The sequence below is a fragment of the Buteo buteo genome, chromosome 3, assembly GCF_964188355.1.
Source record: "Buteo buteo chromosome 3, bButBut1.hap1.1, whole genome shotgun sequence".
NCBI classification, from domain to species: Eukaryota; Metazoa; Chordata; class Aves; order Accipitriformes; family Accipitridae; genus Buteo; species Buteo buteo.
The window spans coordinates 18,912,769-18,934,563 of NC_134173.1; the positions used below are offsets into that span (position 1 = coordinate 18,912,769).

The 21,795-nt window shown below is 41.3% G+C and overlaps 2 protein-coding genes across 6 annotated transcripts in view; one reads left to right on the forward strand and one right to left on the reverse strand.

Annotated features, from left to right (window-relative positions):
- Positions 1-15,163, forward strand: part of MPPE1 (metallophosphoesterase 1) — a 34,471-nt gene extending 19,308 nt beyond the window's left edge. For both annotated transcript variants that reach the window (XM_075022958.1, XM_075022957.1), the window contains exons 2-10: positions 4,012-4,395; positions 5,239-5,347; positions 6,777-6,880; positions 7,498-7,578; positions 9,346-9,454; positions 10,363-10,434; positions 10,544-10,666; positions 11,487-11,627; positions 13,065-15,163. In XM_075022958.1, the coding sequence (XP_074879059.1) occupies positions 4,121-4,395; positions 5,239-5,347; positions 6,777-6,880; positions 7,498-7,578; positions 9,346-9,454; positions 10,363-10,434; positions 10,544-10,666; positions 11,487-11,627; positions 13,065-13,247 (1,197 nt within the window). In that variant the 5' untranslated portion in view covers positions 4,012-4,120 and the 3' untranslated portion in view covers positions 13,248-15,163. The remainder of the gene's footprint in view (positions 1-4,011; positions 4,396-5,238; positions 5,348-6,776; positions 6,881-7,497; positions 7,579-9,345; positions 9,455-10,362; positions 10,435-10,543; positions 10,667-11,486; positions 11,628-13,064) is intronic.
- A 1,405-nt stretch (positions 15,164-16,568) lies between these two features.
- The window catches only part of GNAL (G protein subunit alpha L), a 190,904-nt gene continuing 185,677 nt past the window's right edge, over positions 16,569-21,795 (reverse strand). For all 4 annotated transcript variants that reach the window (XM_075022952.1, XM_075022953.1, XM_075022954.1 and 1 more), the window contains one exon: positions 16,569-16,816. In XM_075022952.1, coding sequence (XP_074879053.1) covers positions 16,670-16,816 — 147 coding nt within the window. In that variant the 3' untranslated portion in view covers positions 16,569-16,669. The remainder of the gene's footprint in view (positions 16,817-21,795) is intronic.

Genomic DNA, 21,795 nt, shown 5'->3' on the forward strand with positions numbered 1-21,795 from the left:
ACTTGCACACTCTTTAGGGATAGGACTAGGAGTAGGATTAGGCCTCTTGTATTCCACTTTGTTTGTTAGGACAGTTTTATGTAGTTGTAAATTAATAAATAAATTGGCCTCAAAAGCGTATGAGGTGTTCAGAGTTAAAACATATTCACTAAGTAAGAGAGGGTAAAGCTCCAGAGCTACTTGTTTCCTGGTCTGGCTATAGACCATTGTGTCACATTTCCCTTGTTTTGTTCTTGGCTCACTTGTAAATTAAAGCTGGATAATGTTCTGAACAGAGATGGAAAAGGGAAAGAGGAGTGATGCAAGTCTGTGTTGCCAGTAAACTTGATGGATGAAAATAGGAAGAATAGGATGTATGATCAAGTATTTTAAGTGCAAAAATGTATCTAATATTTGTTAGTAAGCAAAATAAACATGAATGCTGGAGAAGGAACACATCAAACTTCTGTCTTTGAGCGCTAGTCACTTGAGCATTTTTATTTTTTTTTCCACAGTTGTGGTATAAAGTTCTACTAGCATGTTTACTTTGGTGACATTAAATGAATCAGTAACTGTCCTCGTCCACAGGCTGGTTTTTAAATGTTGTGCAGGATGGTTCTTAAAACGTGTAGATGAGGAAGAGCTCAAGGTTATTTTTCCCCTGCCTAAAGAGTGTATACATTGACCGAATACAAAATTGTTGTGACTAGCAGAATTTTGCTGTTTGCCAACTACTGAAGATCAGGGTTTTCCATTATAGAGTATGTTCTCTGCCCAAACAATTGAAAATAATGAATATGGTGAAAATATTGATCTTGCCTTTATGATGAGCTTTTAAAACTTTTAGAAATCAGTTTTGCATCAGGCCACTCCCATATATTTAGAACAAGAAACAGTGAGAAGTCTTTCAGTCTTTTCTCATAACTGAGGTCCTCAAGCTCTAGTAAGAAACCAGATTCTAGTCTAATCTTAATAATCAGCCGTGCAAGGAGGAGCAGTAGTGATGTAGTGTACAGTGACACACTGAACCACAGCTCCATCTTGCAGTGTGCGTGCAGTCTGACAGCATTATTTTTGACCTTGCCATCACGTGTGAGAGGATGTGGGTCTCCGGTCCTTGGGTACCCGTATGTGAGGTTGGGATTACTACTGCATGGGTCTGGTTTCTGGTTAAACTGCTTGTACTTTGGGGTGCAGAGATGTGCAGCCACAGTCCTGAGCAAACAGTTCAGCTGGCAGGTGGCAGAGCGAGGGAGGCAGGGATTTCTGTCAGCCGGTAGTAGGAGTTGTCTTTCAGCTCATTCTGCATCACTGACTTTCTGCTGTTTGTTTTTTTCTTTCCTTTTTTTTTTTTTTTTTTCCTTTCCTCTTTTCTTTTTTCTTTCACTATCAGGAAGGCTGGAAATGTAGGGTGCAGATGGGAGACCTCTGGCATCTTCCACATCTGTGGCACAACTCCCAAAATAGTACCAGCTAGCAGCAGAAGCGCTAGGACAGGGAATGTGTCTAGAAATGACTGGCTTTGTGGTTTTGATTGTGTCAGTTGCTGCTTGTGACTTTGGAAAATGGAAGTTTTGCCTTGAAGATATATTTCTCTTCTACTAATTGCAGGTTTTGGTGGGTTTTTTTGCATTTTATAGGATCCCTTTACTTCTGAAGATCTGATTTTTTTTTTTTTTTTTTTTTTTTCCCCAGTGATCTGTATCATTGGCTTTTTGCTGCAGCTCTGTTGTTGTTTGGACAGCTTCCAAAGAAATTTGATGTGTGAAAAATAATGTAATGAAAAGCTTTTAGAGAATGCATAGATATCAATAGCAAAATGTCAGGTTTTATTTGTTTTAAGCTTTGTGTAGGTTGTGAACAGGAAGAGACCTAGAGTTTTTTGATTTTTAGTTTGTTTTTTTTTTTGTCATGCCTAGTGCAAGTTAAAACAACTTATTGGCATTTTCTGTTCAAATTAGTACTTTTTTTTGTTAGAAGAGGAGACTACTTAGGAATACCGAAGTCTACTTCCAAATTTCGCGGTAGGTGCAGTTTGTGCAGGATAAGGCCATATGAATGTGTGTGCTTAGTTAAGAATTTACCTGTTTTTTGTCCTTGTTTCTGTGTCTGTTGAACAGACATTTCTGCTTTAATCTTGCCTTGTTGTGAGATGTACAAACAAGATCTTGTTGATTTTTATTGCTAGTTAAAGTGCAGATGAGATTAATATTAAACAAGTTAATCAGCCTTTATGTGTAGTTCCTCTGCGTTGTGAAATTGTGACATCTGGCCAGTGGCTTTTTCCTGCTAAATTAAGTTTAGATAGAACTGAATTGGATGCAATTAAATATTAGTCATACTAATGTTAAATAATGCATATTAGAAGTGTTACATGATGCAGACTAATGGTTCTTTGTTTTGAATAAGTACTTTGTAGTGGTGATATGGGAAGCTCGTGTTTGAAAATAAGTGGCTATTACCAAATAGAGATTTTGGTTGGAAAAATAAGATAATAATCGCATGTCAGTTTTTGATTTACATGAAACATCAATCAAATGGGCTAGGGCATAGGGCAGTAAAGCAATTTAAGTTTTGTTCTGTGTTCTGCTTGTAACTGAGACCAGATTTTAGAAAAGATCTGCTAATTTTGTGTGGTTCTGTAATTTTGTCCTAGTCTTCCTAATGTTTAGGGTCTAAATATTTGAAGGTACTGAGTATTCACGGTTCTAATCAGATTTAGTTAATTCAAATGAACATTGGCTGCTAATTGCTGTCTGAGTACTGTGTTCAGTAATTGCTAACATCCTGGATATCAGTCCTATGTTAGAATTTTTCTATTGTGGAAAGCAAAATTGCAATCCCATTCTTGGGTGGGGGACAAGACTTTGTGGATTTCTCTAGAAGTTTGTTCATGAGCATCTTTATAGCTCTTTATAGTCTCCTGGAGCCCCTTGTACTGTGACCATGCTACACTGTTTACCTTTAAAAAGCGGGTGTTTCAGACATGCAGTACTCTTCAGACTGAAACCTTGAGAGGTTGCGTGTGGAATCTGAGTGATCTTACTTGAAAGTAAGGGCTAGTATCTCTGTCCTCGCAGGTGGGATACTTGTTTCTTGTGGGCACTTACACTGGAAAGTGTTTCTGCCAAGGACTGTAGGACAAACAGAACTGTGAAAGTGTGGGTATTTCCTCCTTATACCAGGAATAATGCGTTTCTGTTAATTGCCTGTAAACAAGTGAAGCAATCAATGAGCCCTGTTAAAATTGTGGCTTATCAGAGTGAAGACATTTGTTTTGGATAACCCTTTAAAATGGCATAAAATAATATTGTAGTTTCAAAACGGGTACATTCCCCGTTTGGGTTACAAACTATCCAAGGTGGAAGAAATCAGTAAATACAGTAAGCTTACCTTCATTTTCCCACATTTCTCTTCAGCTCTAGTGTAGTTTCTGTTTCTGAGGCTTAGATGTTTCTTGATTTTCCCCTTGTTAGAAATGAAGCAGTGTTAGTTAACTAGTCATGTATTTGTGCCTGTCTTCCTGGAAAGCTCTAGTGAACTTGTTCTGGGATAGTAAGTTGTGTGTCGTTCTTAGAGATTATTACAATGAGCTGTATTAAAGGTAGTAATTGCATTGATTTGGCGTAGTCATGTTATGTGACTTCTGCCAGAAAGTGGTTGCACGTGGCATTGCAGTGGCCAGGATGATATGGATTCTAATGTGGGGGTTTTTTTCTGTTGTTCAAGCTAAGCTCTGTCTTTATCTACCTTTGACCCCTACTCATAGTGTTTTCACTGTATAGTTTTAAAAAAACTCATTATGCACTAAGATCCTGGCTGGCTTTAAACTGGTTGCCTTGGTCCTGGTAGGAGAGAGTGCAGTTCTGTGCTCAGCAGCATGGCTGTCTGCATACTTGAAGAAGAGCAACTTTGCTTTTTAGGTCAATTATGTATTTCCAAATCTTTCGGGATTTGTAGGCCTTACGTGGTAGCTTTTCACAGAGCATGCTGGCTTAATGACTATTCTATTTTGTATTATTTTCTCCACAGGGATTTTTTACTGATACAAAGCCCAATGTGATCCTTTGAACTAGCCCCTACGGTTTTCACCTGAGAGAGGAGAACTGAGCCACTGGGAGAGTCTTATGCTGGTACTGCAATGCTGAGTTGTAGCTCGACCACTGTGAATAATCTTCCTTTGAAGAAGAGGCTCTGTTTCCTGCTGAAACTTGTGTGCTTTGTCAGCTCAGTGTTAATATTTTGTGAATTTTTAATTTATTATGTGGTAATTTTTCAATGTCGATGGCCAGAAGTGAAAGGTGGAGCTCACATGAGTAAAAAAGAGACTTCAGCTTCAGTCCTAAAGGCCATAATTTTAGCTGATACTCACCTACTTGGTGAAATCAAAGGACATTGGCTGGATAAGCTAAGAAGGTAATAATTAATTTTTTTCAATAATCTCTACCCTGGTTTTAGAGTTTTTAATAGTAGCTAATGGGACAGATGTTGAAAACCAATGTTGTGGTACTTGTAGGAAGCGTGCATGCTGCCTCTGACTTGCCCATTTGGATCTGTGCTGGATAATAAACCAGTGTTGAAAGGTTAATGAATGGGACTTACTGAGGTGGTGCAGTCTTGAATGTTCAGGTAGTATGTGGGTGTAGATGCCTGAGCATTTTCAGTGGGTCAGATAGTCTTTTCCAGTATGTAACTATTTTATAAAATGCCTTAAAAATGAACCAGATAACTTTGATGTCCCAACAGTTAATACCTTTAATTGCAGAGATAAGGAAGCTGGTAGAAATTTGTCTCTGTAGTAGAAGAATTGGAGGCAAAATCACATTTAAAAACAAAGATAATTTAATCCTACGTCTACAAAACTATGTTTCTGTTAGTCCAAAAGAAGAAAAAGCAGAATTCTGAAAAGACAGTATATGAACATTATAAACTTTTGCTGCAGAAACAGTAGCATAGTAAAACATGCAATAATTCACTGTTCTGATTAATTGCTGTTTGTTGGAATTGTAATGAAAAATATCCAAGTTGGTGTTACTTCTTGCATGACTTGGTCCTGGTTGTATTGTGGTGGAATTACCCACCAGGTAAGATGCACCTACTGTACTGAAACCTTATTTCTAACTATTTAAGTTGAATTTCATATTGGCACTTTCAGTGTGTAGGAGCCATCTTCTCATTCTTGCCAGGCTGTTTTTGTGTATTCAGAGGTGAGGATCCAGAAGTTGGGCAGTGGTGACTGGGTCTGTATTTTCCCTTCAGGGAATGGCAAATGGAGAGATCTTTCCAAACTGCGTTATGGTTACTGCAACCAGATATTGTTTTTATTCTGGGAGATGTCTTTGATGAAGGAAAATGGAGCTTACCTCAGGTATGACATCAACAGCTCTCTTATTTCAAAAAATGAGGATTTCTTGAAGGAGATGGATGACAGAAGAAAGCAGACTAGGTATGCAAGGCTTTGTTTAATATTACTACAGTTGTCCTACTGGTAGAAGTTTCTAGTGTTTTAGATATGAGTTGAAATTTTGTGATTCTCCTTCATATTTGATAGTATCTTGACACTTTTGCCCCTCATATAAAACTTAGAAAATGTAAACATCTCAGTGTATGCTTCTGTATTATATACTTGTGGGTTGACCCTGGCTGGAGGCCAGGTGCCCACCAAAGCCACTCTATCACTGCCCTTCTCAGCTGGACCGGGGAGAGAAATTATATCAAAAGACTTGTGGGTTGAGATGAGGACAGGGAGATCACTCAGCAATTACTGTCATGGGCAAAACAGACTCAACTTGGGGAAATTAATTTATTACCAGTCAAATCAGAGTAGGATAATAAGAAATAAAACCAAATCTTGAAAATGCTTTTGCTCCACCCCCCCTTATTCCCAGGCTCAATTTCACTCCTGATTTTCTCCACCTCCTCCTTGCCAGCGGTGCAGGGGGACGCGAAATGGGGGTTGGGGTCAGTTCATCAGATGTTGTCTCTGCTGCTCCTTCTTCCTCAGGGGCAGGACTCCTCACTCTTCCCCTGCTCCAGCGTGGGGTCCCTCCCAGGGGAGACAGTCCTCCATGAACTTCTCCAACACGAGTCCTTCCCATGGGCTGCAGTTCTTCACGAACTGCTCCCGCGTGGGTCCCTTCCACAGGCTGCAGTCCTTCAGGCACAGACTGCTCGAGCATGGGTCCCACACAGGATCACAAGTGCTGCCAGAAAACCTGCTCTGGCGTGGGCTCCTCTCTCCACGGGGCCACAGGTCCTGCCAGGAGCCTGCTCCAGCACAGGCTTCCCAGGGGGTCACAGCCTCCTTCGGGAACCCTCCTGCTCCCTGGGCTGCAGGTGGATATCTGCTCCACCGTGGACCTCCATGGGCTGCAGGGGGACAGGCTGCCTCACCATGGTCTTCCCCAGGGGCTGCAGGGGAATCTCTGCTCCGGTGCCTGGAGCACCTCCTCCCCCTCCTTCTTCAATGACCTGGGTGTCTGCAGGGCTGTTTCTCTTACATGTTCTCCTCTCTGTGGCTGATGTTGCACAGCACCTTTTTCCGCTTCATAAATCTGTTCTCCCAGAGGTGCTACCACTGTCGCTGATGGGCTCAGCCTTGGCCAGCGGTGGGTCTGTCTTGGAGCCGGCTGGTGCTGGCTCTGTTGGACATGGGGAAGCTTCCAGCAGCTTCTCACAGAAGCCACCCCTGTAGCCCCCTGCTACCAAAACCTTGCCATGCAAACCCAATACAATACTAGTGGACCTCTTCGATACTGTTGAACAGCATTAATTTCTCCATTTGTTTTTTCATGCAGGCATGGGCAGATGATGTCAGGAGATTTCGGAAAATGTTTAAGTGTCCAGTTTCTACTGAACTAGTGGTTATTGTGGGGAATCATGACATTGGATTTCATTATGAGTAAGTCTTGTCAGTGAAAGGAGTACACAAGTGCCAAGAACGAAACGTCAGCATGCATACAGTAACTGGTTTTGTGTCTGAGCGACCTCTTGTGTGGTTACACAGAAAGCTTTTGATCATAACCAAATTAGAAGGGATTGTAATTTAGAGAAAGACCTTAAAAGGTATCCATCTGTGCACAATGCACTCTAGGAATAAATTTTAGAACAGGTTTCAGGCTACTTTTACACTTCTCTGAGCATATGTGAAGTTGTTCAGAGCTGATCTTTCTGCATTGGCAGAGAAACCTCAAAGCTGCTTTTCCTTGTGTTGGGCCTCCTTGTCTGAGAAGTGTTTAGTCTGAGCATATTCTCTTTCCTGTTATCTCAGCATAGAAGAGTGTAAGTGCGTGCCCTGGCTCTGCTGTACCTCTATAGGATGGCTGTGCTTACACTGATGGGACTGGGACAGAGTACACAATGGGTGTCAGAGCATCCCTGTGAGTTTGCTGAATGAATACATGATCTAGATAACGGAGCAGCAAGCTGCACGAATGGTCTACAACTGTAAAGCAACTGTGTTGGATGATTTACAATGCCAATTTCTTACCTCAGTTGTATTTTTGCTCTGTGACACAGAATGACCACTTACAAGGTAAATCGATTTGAAAAGGTTTTCAACTTTACTTCAGGAAAGCTGATAACACGGAAAGGAATAAAGTGAGTATATTTAATTTTTTTCCATGTTTAGAGTAGTGATTACTGAGCTAGCAGACCAGAGCGATGAAAACTGAGAACTGGGAGTGGACTTTGTAATGAAATAGTATTGGGAATGCTTAACTTAGAGCCCTCCCCCCACCCCCCCCCCCTTTTTTTTTAACTTTGTATCTAGTTTATATGTTAAACACAAAACACTTTGTACAAACCTGTAGTTTGATGTGGAGGGGAAGCTGTACTTTGAGCTAGGTAAATTGTAACAATATTTCCTTTTAAATGGAAAAGTACTGTGGAGTCAGAATCAAATTCTCTGGTTTGCCTTTTTTACTTCCTTGCAGCTGGTAATGACCCATGGCTGTAAACGTAACACAAGAATTGGATTCAGTAAAGAAACACAAACAAACCCCCTCTGTGCTTACAAGTTACGAGTTTCATTAATTTTAATAACTTCTTTAGTCTGCAGAACTTAACTCATGTTTGAGGAATTTGGGAACATAGCAGTTGCTTGTCCACAGTTTTTCCACAGGGTGGAGTAATAACGCACAAGCTGGTTTTGGCTTAGAGCAGTCCTTGTTACAGAGCTTGTTCTCATAGTTGTGTGTCTGTGGCTGCAGTTGTCTGCCGTGTGGCCTTTTCGTTACTTTTAGATACCATGCAGGAACCCAATGAGGGAAAGCAATAGTGGGTTTGTGGAAGGCATTTGTCTTTAAACCTCAGATATATGAAGGGAAGACCCGTTGCTGCTCTGCATTTGGTATCTATGCCACCAGGTTACAATCACTCATGTAAATGTAGGATTCAAAACCTACAGGTTTACACTGGCTCTCTTAAGCAAACATTAAAAATATTCTGAACAGACCTAGAAATTTGTCCTTTTTTAGGAAGATCTATAAGCTTCATGAATGCTCAGTATAATGCTATTGTTTATCATGCAGATGTGGGGTCCTCTAGATATGTATTTCGGCCATTTTAAAAGATAAGTTATTCAGGAATATCTCCATGTCCCCTCTGGTAAAACAGCACAGCGGAATTCTTGCATATGGTTGCAGATTGTATGTTCAGTATCATACTCATTAACTGAAATAAGCTGCATTATTAAAGCAGCTTAATTTGCTAAAAGAGAATTACATTTTGGTGAGTTTTGACCAGTGTCTCTTAAGTGGAGGGATTCAGCTTATTCATGTCTGTAAAATATGCTGAATTGAACTGGGAATGTATCTCAAGTCCTGAATGAGTGACTAAACAGGTACGAATCTTGTGGCCGAAGTTCAAAGTTGATTTGAAATCTACAGGGAAATCTTTTTCTTTTACAAATAAAATCCTGTTTTCTGTATGAGACTGCAAAGTATGAAACTAAGTTTGTTCAGGGTAGCCAGCCAAATGCAGTGCTGTTTTGCTTTTCAGTAGTTCTGAGGAAATCAAATGTCTAAAATTATATCTCTGAAGTCTAAAATGTGTGTGGGGAGAGAAGCAAGTTCTCCTTTCCCTCAGAATTCAGCTCAGTGGGCTTCCAACGTTCCACTAGAATACCACCACTTCAGTATCCATTATAATATAAAAAATCTTTAAGTGTAAATATGAAGCACAGCATACAGTATGGATACTCCGAAGAGAATTTATAGCATGTGATTTTGGAAGCCGTTATGTTCTGCTGTCTTGTTGAGCTGAGTCCAGCTCTGGAACACTTGTGTTGTATGTGTGCATGAATAGCAAATGCTTTCCTGTCCTCCCCACTTCCCTTCTCTTTGCCCACTCCCTGGTATTTTCCAGCTTTGTCCTAGTAAACAGCGTAGCCATGGAAGGTGATGGCTGTGCTGTCTGCCGTACCTCAGAGGCAAAGCTTGTGGCACTTTCTCACAAACTGAACTGCTCCCAGCAGGTAAGAGTTTATTAAAGATCTGATCATAGCCAGGAACTCAGCTGCTGCAACAAGAATACTGATACTGCAGCAATAGTCAGGCTATAACTAAGACTCTCCTGAAAAAAAGCTGCTTCCAATTCATATTGTAATTTGTTGTTAGCAAATCTTTCTTTAGTCTCATTTGCCTCTTACCATTTTTACTTAACTATTAACTGTGTTGCTTTGCATTAATGGTGTTAACTTCCTTGTCAGTGCTGCCAACAAACAGAGGGTGTCATTTCCTCTGTTCTGAGGAATGGCAGTTCTGTAACCCTCCCTTTGACTGACTTAAGATACTACATAATCCCTGCATTTATATTTATGCATACTGTTCTGTTTTATATCCTTCAAGCTAGCCTATTCTTATAGTTTTCTGATTCTACTGGAGTCCTGTCTTGATAGCCTAGTAAAGTTTTAATTGTAGTATTTTTTCATCAAATCCAGTTGCTCCTTGCATTTCATTCCTCTTCCCTTTTTCATAGGCTGAGTGGATGCACAGTAGGTAGCATGATTGACTGGGTTGGCAGTCAATCAGGAAAGCAGCTCCCAGTAGAAAAATTGCCAGACTCTGCTGTCTCTCTTGGGCTGCCCCTCAATCTTTTTTGCCTTGTTTGTGCAGCGAGATTCTGCTGTTGCTTTCTGCATTCAGAAAGAGTGCAACCATATTTACAGCATATACAGCAAGGGGAATTAAAGCATTTCCCCTTCCATCCACAGCAGAGGCTCTTAGAAGTTTATACAGTGGACAGTATTTAAACACTACTCTGAGCTGATACTGCTTTTCGTAACACCCCCCCGCCCCAAACCCCTGAAAACCTGGCTATTGTTTACTTCCCTTCCCCACCCCTATGGTGCTGACAAGATGTATGGATTGATTTTATTCACAGAAACCAAATCATTCCAACAAAAGGTGCGGTGATGTGGAAAAGCTTCCAGCTTCAGAACCCATCCTTTTACAGGTGTGTTGGAGATGGGGTGAGGCAACATGTTGATGTTTCTAGTGTATTTATTACTGTTCCAGAAAGGCTGGATTGTTAACAACTGATTCTTGCTTTGAATTTATCCCAGCATTACCCTCTCTATCGGAAAAGTGATGCTGAATGCAGTGGAGAAGATTCTGCTCCTCCAGGGGAGAAGAACATCCCATTTAAAGAGAAGTATGATGTACTGTCTCAGGAAGCATCACAAAAGGTTTGATATATTAGGAACTTGAGTATCAGTGGGTGGGTGGGAGGGGGATATGGGTGTAGATCTATCTAGATTAAGAAATTTTGGAAAGGGTGTTAGCTGACACAAACAGACCACAGCTACTCCCGCTTTAACAAGGCCTTTGAGAGGCTGCTTGTTAGAGCTGTTTCCCTGAGGATCATCAGGATCGTGGCCTTGATTCTGCTGGGTGTCCCAGGTACAGGCTGTAAGTCCTGCTGCTCTTAAGCTTGCTGTAGTGCCGTTACCTCCAGTTTAGCATTTTGTGCTTTATATACTCTGTAGATTATTGACAAACCTAGTAGAAAGCCACTCTTTTCCAACGCTTCGAAAGCACAGCTTCTGCTGAATTAGTACCGACAAGAAAATGTAAAGTCAAAGTACTCCCTAAAAATCTAATGGTCAGTATTTGTTTCCTTCTGCATAAATGTCTTCACTCAAGATTGGCAGTGAAAGATTCTCCCTTAGAGAAGAAAATGACATTGCTTTACTAAAACCAAGGTTCTTCTCTTTGTGATGTCATCTTCTCTTTGTGATGTCAACAGCGTGCTATTGCCTTTGTTTTTCTGATCTGTATGGCCAAAAAAAAAAACCCCGGCCAGTATTTGGGATGAGGGCCAAATGGGTATGATTAATATTACAATATCAGCACATCTTATTGCAAAACAGGTTTACACAAAACACTTTGTAAGAATATTAGAACTGCTATAACTTCATTCTGTTAGGAGGGAAAAAAAAAGGGTTTTAAGCTCAATTTCTTTTTAGTTATGACTTAACTTTTGTGCTTTACTGTTTTGTGTTCTAGCTGTTATGGTGGTTTCATCCCCGTTTGATTCTCAGTGGGCATACACATAGTGCTTGTGAAGTGCTGCATGCAGGGAAAATTCCAGAAATCAGCGTCCCGTCATTCAGTTGGAGGAATAGAAACAATCCTAGTTTCATCATGGTAAGTTTTAATTTTTTTTATTTTTGTCAGATAACTTTCATAAATAAATCAACATGGCAGTCAGCTATATTTTAAAACTGATTCTACCTGTAAAAACAAAAAATAAAAAAAAAATTGCCTACCCACCCAACCCACTCAGTACACTGCATCCACTTTATAAAGTACATCTGTGGGAGCCACCATGTTCTGTGTGGTACAAAGCAATGCTGTTAAAGATCTAATTAGTATCTGGGTACAAGCATCAACGTTTTCTTATAAAGAGGGTGCATTGTAAACTATTGACTTGTAAAAATAATCAGTATTGTGCACTGAACAGTAGAAAGACTAGTTTGGCTTGGTTGATTTACCAACTATGAAAACAAGACCGTATCCACCTCAAACCCTTGCACGGTGATCATGGTTTTTCACACTTGTGCATTAACCACTTCACACAGTGAAAACGTTTGTCACATGCCAATAGTCTGCCTCCTCGTTTCCAATTCACATTTTGTACAGTGTGTTGGTTATGCTCTCACAGGCAGTTCCAGTGCTCAGTATAGCCTTAGAGGTAAATCAGTTAGTTCCCCAGTTCAAAAAATAAAACAGAACTCCTGGAAACTTGGAGTAAGAAGCAAAACCTACAATCTGTTTACAGAGTAGTCTGTGACTTGGGGGGGGAAATCTTTCATGTATTTTTACTGCTGTTGAGTTTAGGCTGCTTAATACACAGATAACCCCAAACTTTTCAATTCATTTTATGCAACTGTTTGTTAGTATTTCTTGTTGAAAGTAGTTCTGTTTATTCTGTATTCCTGAGAGTAGCTGCCTTCAAACTACACATGCTCTTTGCACATGCCAGACAGTGCATCTTCACTGCAAAACAAGAGGTTGGCTAATGAAAGTTGCATCATCTTCACTACTGTTTTAACTCAGCCTCGGTCCGTTGTAAACTTTAATTTGAACTGCAAAGTCAAGCCAAAACCCAATGAAGTTCTTTCTTTGTTGTTGAAGTTCAGGTTCAGAATTTGGATTAGCCAACATGTTTTTTGCAGCACGTACTGGGTAGGAGGAGGGCCTGGGGGGGGAGGAAGGGGCACATTCACAAAACCTAACTTTAGCCTGGGAAGGTTCCTTCCAGGTGGATTTACAGCAGCTAAAGTTAGGCTTCTCTTGAAGGCAGCTCAGATGAGGAGCCCAGCTCTCTATTTATGCTGGATGGAATATAGGGAAGATTGGCCTCTGGGCTAATGTTGGCCTGGTGAATATTCCAGTTAGTGCCCAGCACCACAAGGTACGGACTCTTCAGCCCCCTGGAGAAGGCACTGGTACTAGGAAACTGGCCCCAACCCTTGCCACCCAACACAGAATTTAGAAAGGGGAGATCTGACAGTTGTGGTGTTTACTCCCGATTTGGAACCCACTGTAACAGCGAAGTGACAGTCTTCATTTCTTTTCCAGGGCAGCATAACACCAACTGACTTCTCCCTCCAAAAATGCTTCCTTCCCTATGAGAGCAGAGTCTTTACTATATACTGTGCAGCAGGTGCTCTGCTTGTAATCCTGATACTAGCTCATTGTCAGCTGCTCACTCCACCATTTTATTTTGCTCAGCGTTTAATCAGTAAGCATAAAGCAGTATGAAGAGCCAGACATCTGCATTCAGTCACTGAAATACCAAAGCTGAGAACAGTCAAACATCAGACTATATTCATGCCAGCAAATGACCTAATTTGATTGCTAGTCTGAAGGCAGGTTGCATTGACACATACCATAGAAGTCCTATACAGCTGATATGACTACTACAGGATAAATAATTAACTGAAATGAACGTTTCATGCTGTACAAAAATACTGTATTCTACAATCAAATGAGTCCTTTTCCTGCTATAATTTTTGTATCAAATATGTATATTAAAAGTGTAACTGTACATTATGTAAATCCTATAGCCTCGTTACTTATCTGCACTAGTGTCTTACCCTGGTGGAGGCTCAGTCCTGCAAACTGGAAATGTTTCTCTGTTTTATTGCTGCATGGCCCTTCTAATGTCATACTTCTGTTTGTTAGGGTCAGGCAGAAAATAGATACATCAGCACAGAGATGTGGATTTCTGTAGCCTTTTTAGGATGTCCTATGTAAGGGACTGTGGTTTGGGACAAGAAATCTTCCTGACACATGAAATTGTTAGCGGACTACAATTTGCAGTTATCATCTACCAGACAACGGGAAGAAGCTCGTGGATCCAGTTTGCTGATACGCTCTTGAGACCTGCTTAAAAAAAAAATTAGGGTGACACCTCAAGCTGCTGTTTTTAAAAAGATGTGCTATGATGAGCTTAAAAAAAAGAGGGCCCTATTGCATCCCAGAGATCTGTGTGGTGAGGGGCCCTCCAGTTGCCGATCTTCTGCAAGAAGGAAGGTCAAATACAGCTGCAGTAACATTATCCTACGCCTTGGCCCTCAGTCTACGGACAGACAAGGATAGGAATGCGCCTTATTTCAGATTCCTGCAGGGCTGCCAAGTTCTGTTACCTTTATCGTAGAGTCACATTTTGAACTGCAGTAGCTCCTCCGTGGGGAGGCGGAGGCTGCCGGCCGTGCTGCAGGCACACTGCAGAGCTGGGCCAATGCAAAACCCGAGCTCAGTGTCTCGGTGTGCTGTGTGTGAGGGAAGATGCGACAAACCTGCTGCTTCTCCCCACCCGCCTGAGAAAGGCCAGAGGGACTCTTTCACACCAGGACCAGTTTCCCTGCTGACACTGCTGCAGAGGCTGGGAGCTCTAACCTGAACTCCTGGGCTGGGGGTTGTTTTAAAGAAAGGACTATCTTTTGTTATTCACTCTATTACTTTCTTTGGCATGGGAAGTGACGGAATCTTTGCATTTGGGAGTTTTGGTTATTATTAGTTTATTCCACCCAGCCTTTAACTTTCTGGGTGATATCTGATGACTAATTGAACATACAGATATCAAAGTATACATGTTTTTGGGAAAAAGAAGAAAGGGTCTTATTACAGTATTTAAAATGGGATTGTTTATCATCAAATAGAAACAAGTTCTCAATTTGTGTGTAGTCTGAATTTAAAAAGATGACTAATTGGGGTTTGTAACTAATAACAATGCTTATAGTAAAAAGTTAATCAAACCTGCTGATTTATACACCAATGAGGGGAACATATTAGTTCTTAATCTCTCCCTAAATTTAAAATGCAAGTGGGGGGGAATGGTCCAAAGTGTGGTAAAACACTCTATAAAGTAATGTAGTCTAACACTTCTCTAGGTTTCTGTTATTGCAACTGTAATTTTAGACATTTGTACAGGTTATCTTGGACACAGGAAAAGTATATAGTCACAGACATAAAACACCTATGTATAAAATATAAAGCAGTGTTATAGTTACTAAAAAGGACATGCCTTATTGCTACAGCAATTCTTGCTTTTTATATATTGTACTGTACCACAACTTGTTTTGAGAATGTCATTTGCATAAATTATTCAAGTTTGAGAAATATTCACACATTTTGATTCTACAATATTTAAAATAAAACAATTTTCTAATGTGTCTCTTTATTAAAAGAGAAATAAAAATGTCATCTTGTAATTCTCTTAGGCCAGACACAAGGGTTTATACACCTTTTTTTTTTGTTTTTCTTCTTTCTCGCTATTTACTTGCACAATGAAAGCCGCTGTTGGTACAAAGATTGAAGAGCTCTATAGAATGGTGCTTTACACATTCACAATCGGTCTGTGCAATTGTGAAGTTCTATGAATGACCAAAGAATTACCAAACATATTTCCTAAATATAAAGGAAAAGAAAAAAAGAAAATCCTTGTTTCCCATTAAAACAACACCAGGTTGCAATTTGGACACTTGAATGAATTCCAATGTTTTAAAGCTGAGACTTCAAAAGAGAAAGGCATGTTTGCTGCAACATCCGGTGACTGTAATACCTTACTTGGAAAGGTAAGTGGTTAATTTGCATAATTTATAATTTTTATACTAAAGAGCATTTTATATAAACCAGAAAAAAACCCCTAAACTCTACAGATAAAGTTCTTACCTCCAGTCACTGCTGCAGGTAAGGTTGACATCAAGCTGTACAGCGCAATCAAAAACATACTTACATCTTAGCTCATTTTACAGGTACAGCCATAATCAAGGCACAAAGATCTTCTACAAGTATTTTTCTTCAATAAAGTTGTACAAAATAATATTACATTTTACAGTCTGTACAATATAATAAACCAGCAGTAAAACAAAAAAATATATATAGGGAGAGGACTGTTGTCCAAGAATGATCTGAACTAAAAGGATCATTTGTGGACAGCACAAATAACGTAAGTGAGGGTGGTATAATTTTCTGCCTAGATGCAACAGGCTGAAAAGTAGCTGTAATTCAAATGCCTGAGGTGTGCAGAGACACTTAGCTCCAAAACCCCAGAAAAATTGCTTTGTCTTCACTGTTCCTCTCATTATCTACTCTACTTCCTGTGCCAGTAACGGCTTAAAAGAGGAGGTCACTTTATCAGTTGACCTGCAACTCAGAAATGCTAAAAACTGTGACAGAGTAATAAATATTGTGGTGCTGCTACATTGTGTGTCTACTTCCTCAACAGTATTTAATAACCTGATACAAAGTGCATTAATCTTTTTTTCACCCATCAAGTACTCTTCAATGTCATGTTAAAAAGGAAACCCACACAGAGGGATAGGTATGACTTTAGTGTCATCCAGCTGACATACCAGTTTGAACTGACGTTAACCTGCTGGAAAAAATTTAGCAGGTCACATTCAGTTAAAAAAACAAAACCTAAGGGAACAGAGGTAGCCGAAGGGCTTAGTGGAATGACGAAGAAGTGGCATGTCAAAATAAAGCACAAAAGTCCCAAAAAGCATGAAGGAAAACCCAAACTTGCTTCAAATCAGCTTTAAGGTTAAATAATTAAAGTAAACAAAGTGAAGAGACTGACATTTCTATAGTATATTCTTCCACCCTGTGTGGGGTAGTATCAAGAGAAAGAGTAAGGAGCAAAGAATTTAAAACCACAGGTTCCACGGTGATCCCCCTCACAAGAGTTCGTACTGGCGGAGATGCATCCTTTGAATGATGTCTCGACAGTCGTTGAACACTCTGCGGATATTTTCTGTGTCCACTGCACATGTAAAGTGTGGGTAGCAATAATGCCTGCCGTCTCCACTCGCTGTACTTATCCTCTGTGGAAAAAGTGAGGGGGGGGGAAAAAAAGGCTCAGGTGCCGTGCCACAAGAAGTTTTACATACCGGAGGTCTACACACTTATGGAGTACCACGAAACCTGGGAAATTCTGTATGTAGGTCATTAAAATAAACAAATAAATAAAAAGGAGTGTCTGTGGTCTGGTCCAATATGAACCACAAATTTGAAATGATTAAAAAAAGTGATGGGTACTCTTACGGGGTCAGTATAGTAGTACTTTGTAAGAGCCGCTGATGCTACCATCATCTGCACAAGCTATTGTCATTTGCACCTCACTCTGCAGCTGACTTGTGCTGCTGACAGCACTGCAGTCTGCCATGCAGCTGTCCCAGGAGTGATTTTCTCTTCTTTTTTGGTGCCATCATGTGGCAAATTTTTGAACTCCTGGCTTAAATCAGCAACACAAACAGAAAATCTCCCAGCTGTGAAGCCAGGAGTGGCAGAGAACAGCATCCTACCACTTCTGCTTCTTGAAGCTGAAGGCCCCTGAAGCTACCTTTACTTATAGCACCTATTAAGCTGGCTGAAGACTTGGTATCGTTATTGAGACCAGAACATGGTGGAATTATCACACAGAGCAGCTGGGTTCCCATAGAATAATAAAACATGCACAAATCCAGTAAACATCAGAACACGCAGAATTAAATTTTCACAAGGCTACTGTGCAACTTTTTAGGTTGCTAACTTGACCTCCAGCGTCACTTCATGCTATTCTCTTGTTAAAAAATATTTAAAAAAAAAATAATCTTATTTTGTTCTGTATTACTATAGGACTGATAAATATAAATCCATTCTAGATCATTATCTTGAAGAATATATATGGAATAGAATGTCATGAAAGCAGAAGGTCAGTTCCTGGGATAATAGTTTTTATAAAAAAATCTAGTCTGAATTTTATTACAAATTATACTGGCTAAACAACAAAAAACATTTTGTCTCTCTCTCTCTTGCTACACTATGTATTTTTAATACAGTGATTTATTTTACACGTAGGATTGACCTTTTAAATACCTGCAGCTACAGATATGCAAAGCTATAGACATTTAGAAGCCACGATTTACATAATTAGATCAACAAGAAATTGCAGGTAACGTAGGCAACATTACAAATTACAACACTCATTAAACGGGGTGTTCCATACATACACTAAAAATTATTTTCTTCTTACTAAGCCACGCTCAACACCTAGTTCAAGGCTTACCCTCGTGAAAAATATTAATTCAGTAACTTATTCAATTGATGGGTAAGTTGTTAAGACCATATTTGAAGCATGAAATACACTAAACAATAACAAAACAAGAAAAAATTTTACAAATTACTGCAATGGTGGCGAAATGCTGAAATCCAATTAAAATGTAGATTGTATTTGTCTACCTGCAAAATCTTCCAGAAAGGTTTGAGGAGATCTTTGCTGTCTTGCAAAGTCTGGGGGAAATCAGACCCTTAGGAACCCTAAGGGCCGAAAGGACAGCGATGTGCATGGACATTCAAGATGACACTGATTTTAAATCAGTAAAAAAATGCAATAGTGTTTCTATGTTTGATACAATAGCCGCTTTACATCCCCCCTCCCCCCCCCGCAGATCTGTTCTGCATGACAGTGGTATAAAGCCACCACTCAGCTACAGCATGGAGAGACCAGTTACTAATTTTTTTTTTTTTTCCAAATCGGACTTAAAAAAACATATTGTGCCCTGAAGGACGGTCCAGTCTGCCTCACAACTACTGCTGCACTTTTTCATTCTTAACTCACAAGCCTCGGAAGCGTTCAGCCTTGGCCTGTTGCAGGGGTCCGTGGCCCTTTTGCTCTGCGCTGAGACCCACATCTGTACGTGCAGCCTCCAGCTGCACTTGCCCCCTTGCTCTCATCCCTTCCAGCACGCTTCCTCCAAGCAGCACCTTCTCAGTACGCTCTAACAAGCGCATTAATGTCTCTGTACGGTCTGCAGACAGCAGTTACATACTGTAAGGATGCGCGACGGGGATCAGACTCCTCTGACACGCGCTTTCTGGGACTAAACGTTACATGCCATCAGTGAGGGACAACGTACAAACGCTTTCGGTGCCACCCAGAGGCGGGCAGTAGGGAGCATCCCACCCCACCGACCCAACGTTCAATCTTTTCCTTGTGTTCCGGTAAGATAACTGTTCTTCCACTAAGTGTTTGCTTGTCTTTTTCATGCACTGATTCCGCGAATGTCTATGGTAGTACGCTGCCCACAATGTTCTGGTGACACCTGGTTACATATAAGGCATGTCAAAGGATGTATTTCCACAATGTTAGGGTTTTTTTTTTGGTCCCGACAGCTCTGTAGCTCATTTTAAGATAAATGCAGTATTTTCACCCCTACTCAAAACTCATTTTGAATAGTAGTGTATTACTTAGCACCCATTCAGAGGGGAAAAACAATATCCCCTGGGACAGCAATGTAAGAACATTTACTTTCCTGTAACACAAGTGTGAGCATTTAATACCGGTGTCCCTATACTGCGGGGGTCAGGATGACAGTTTTCAGCGAGGAGCCAAATGCACGATTTGAGGGAGCCTGGTCTGTGTGTTTGAACAGCAGCTCCAGATTCAGATTTTTTAAAAACCAGCACGAACCAGAGAAGCCGTGCCACTGTTTTAACAGGGGTTACCTATACACTGGGGATGTATTAAAATGAAACATCAGCAGCTGGAGAGCCCTGTGTACAAAACACCACCATGGGGCTGGGGAGTAGCCTAAACAAGAAGCGCAGGAGCATGCTGCCTCTGTGTAGAGCTTGGGAGGAGAAAGGACGTGCCTGAACCAAAGGAAGGAGAACTTCCTATAAGATACGTCCCGTCAGCCCTCGCCCACCACTCCCCCCATTAAAAACCAGCGGTGCCGAGCAGCCAGGCTGGCCACCAATGCCTCCAGAGGCTACAGGCCCCTGCATCAATTCTGAAATCAGGAGCCCCTGTATTTTCCCTTCCTAATACTCATATACCACCACGTAGCAACAGTTGTTGGAAATGTGTTTACATTTAACCTCCTTCTAAAAAATCTTTAAATTACATGCTTTAAATTTGCCACCACCAGTGCCCACAGCCAGGTAGAGTTTTAAGGGGTGCAGCCCCATGGTGGTGATTTTCACACATATCCACACCTTATGCAGACCCGCTACCACGATAAAAATCACAATAAAGCTTTAAATGAATAAAACCAGATTTCTCTGAATCATGTCTGAAAATTTAACAGAGCGGGACAAGGAAAAGGTCATAAGTAAAGAGACTTGGAAAGAAATGTGTAAAGCAGAGCCAAGAAGGCTGTAGGCAGAAAATAGACACCTTTTCTTCCTTGCACCTGGCTAAGGACATCAGACCCCTCCCCAGTCTGTATGCCAAGCTTATTTCCCCCATCCCCTTTGTCCCCCCCTTTCCGAAACAGCCTTTTTTTGCCTACTCCACAAGCCTGAAAGTCGGTGTTTTGACTCGGCCTTTGCCCACCTCGCCCTCCCCGCTGGGCCCGTGCACAGCCTCCATTACTTGGGGCACATGCGGGCTCGTCAGACCATTTGTGGGAGCAGAAACACCTCACTTGAAACTCTTGCATTTCAAACAGCCCAAGAATTTAAAGCAACTGTTCAAATGACTGCATCCCTCTGCTTCTTTACGCTGAGAAACCCAACCACAAACCCAGGAGACACACGAACGTTGCTTACGGAGGAGATGCTCTCTGCCAGGGCTGCGGCGGCTGCAGGGAAAGCCGTTTCAGCCCCGTTTCGGCCCCACGCCCGAGCCCCGGGGACTGCCTGGCAGATGCCGGGTGGTAGATCCGGCCCAAAGGCTTCTCCTGCACCCAGCACCCGCAGCTGCCAAGGGCCCCTGCAGCCGCACCGTGGTTTTTTATGTGGTTGCAATGCCTGTGCCCTTTCCCCTCCCTACCCGCTTCGTAGGTGGCCTCCTTCTGTAACGCCCATGAGCCATGGCAGGCAAGGGCCTCACCCTTGGTGTGTTTTTTTTAAATAATGAAAATAGATAAGGGTGGAGAGTTTCACCCTAGTTTCCCCATAATTGGGTTCTCTTAGACCCTCCTTCCAAACTGGATACCATCACCTGCTTCACAGCATTTCAGCGTTACCACAAGAGAGATCTGGCTTCAAGTGGTTTTTTTTTTTCCCCGTAACTCTTATGTTAAAACAGCATATTCTGACATTTTTCCTCGGAATCCAGAAGGTTAAGGCGGTGAATGGAAAACCCCAAGGTGTGAACACAGTTAATTGTTTCTTTCTTGTTGCATCAACAGCCGTAAATCCTAACAATACTTGTAAATGCATAATGACTTTAAAATTCTTAATTCTAATGATTAAATTTGTTCTCTCTAACAGCCCCACAGAGTTTCTACCAGTAGGGCAAGACAGATGAGCCTTGGTTCTGGTCTCTGTTACTGCTTTGCACTGTGGGCGTGACTCGATAGGAGTGAAGCCATAGGCGATACCGGCTTAAGCCCTCCGTTTCTGATAGCAGTCCTGGGCTGTGATTGTGTGCCTGATAACTGCTTCTGTCTGCAAAAAGTAGACAACACCTCTTCAGCTCCAGCTCTGGAGGAAACCTTAACTGCAAGAATAATTGTGACCAGGCAAAGAAACTTTTTTATGATTGCTCAGTAGGGCCATGACACCAGTCCTAGGGTGAGGCAAACCTCCTCATTGGCACAACAGAAATCTTATTTAAAGATAAAATCTGCTTTTTTTGTTCGTTCCCTCTTGCCAGCTTAGCACTGCCAAAGCCCTTGGAGGAATGCAGGACGAAAAGAAAAAAAAACAACCAAAAAGCCTATTTGCTTAAACATGGACTGGACGGATACACAAAATAAACGTTCAAGGCAACAGCCAGTAGCATCTTACAGGTAAAGACAACCACAGAAAACCTCACTAACTGGCAAGGCAAAAAGTGCTCAGCATTGCCCCCCTTGTGCAGAGAGGGAGGGCT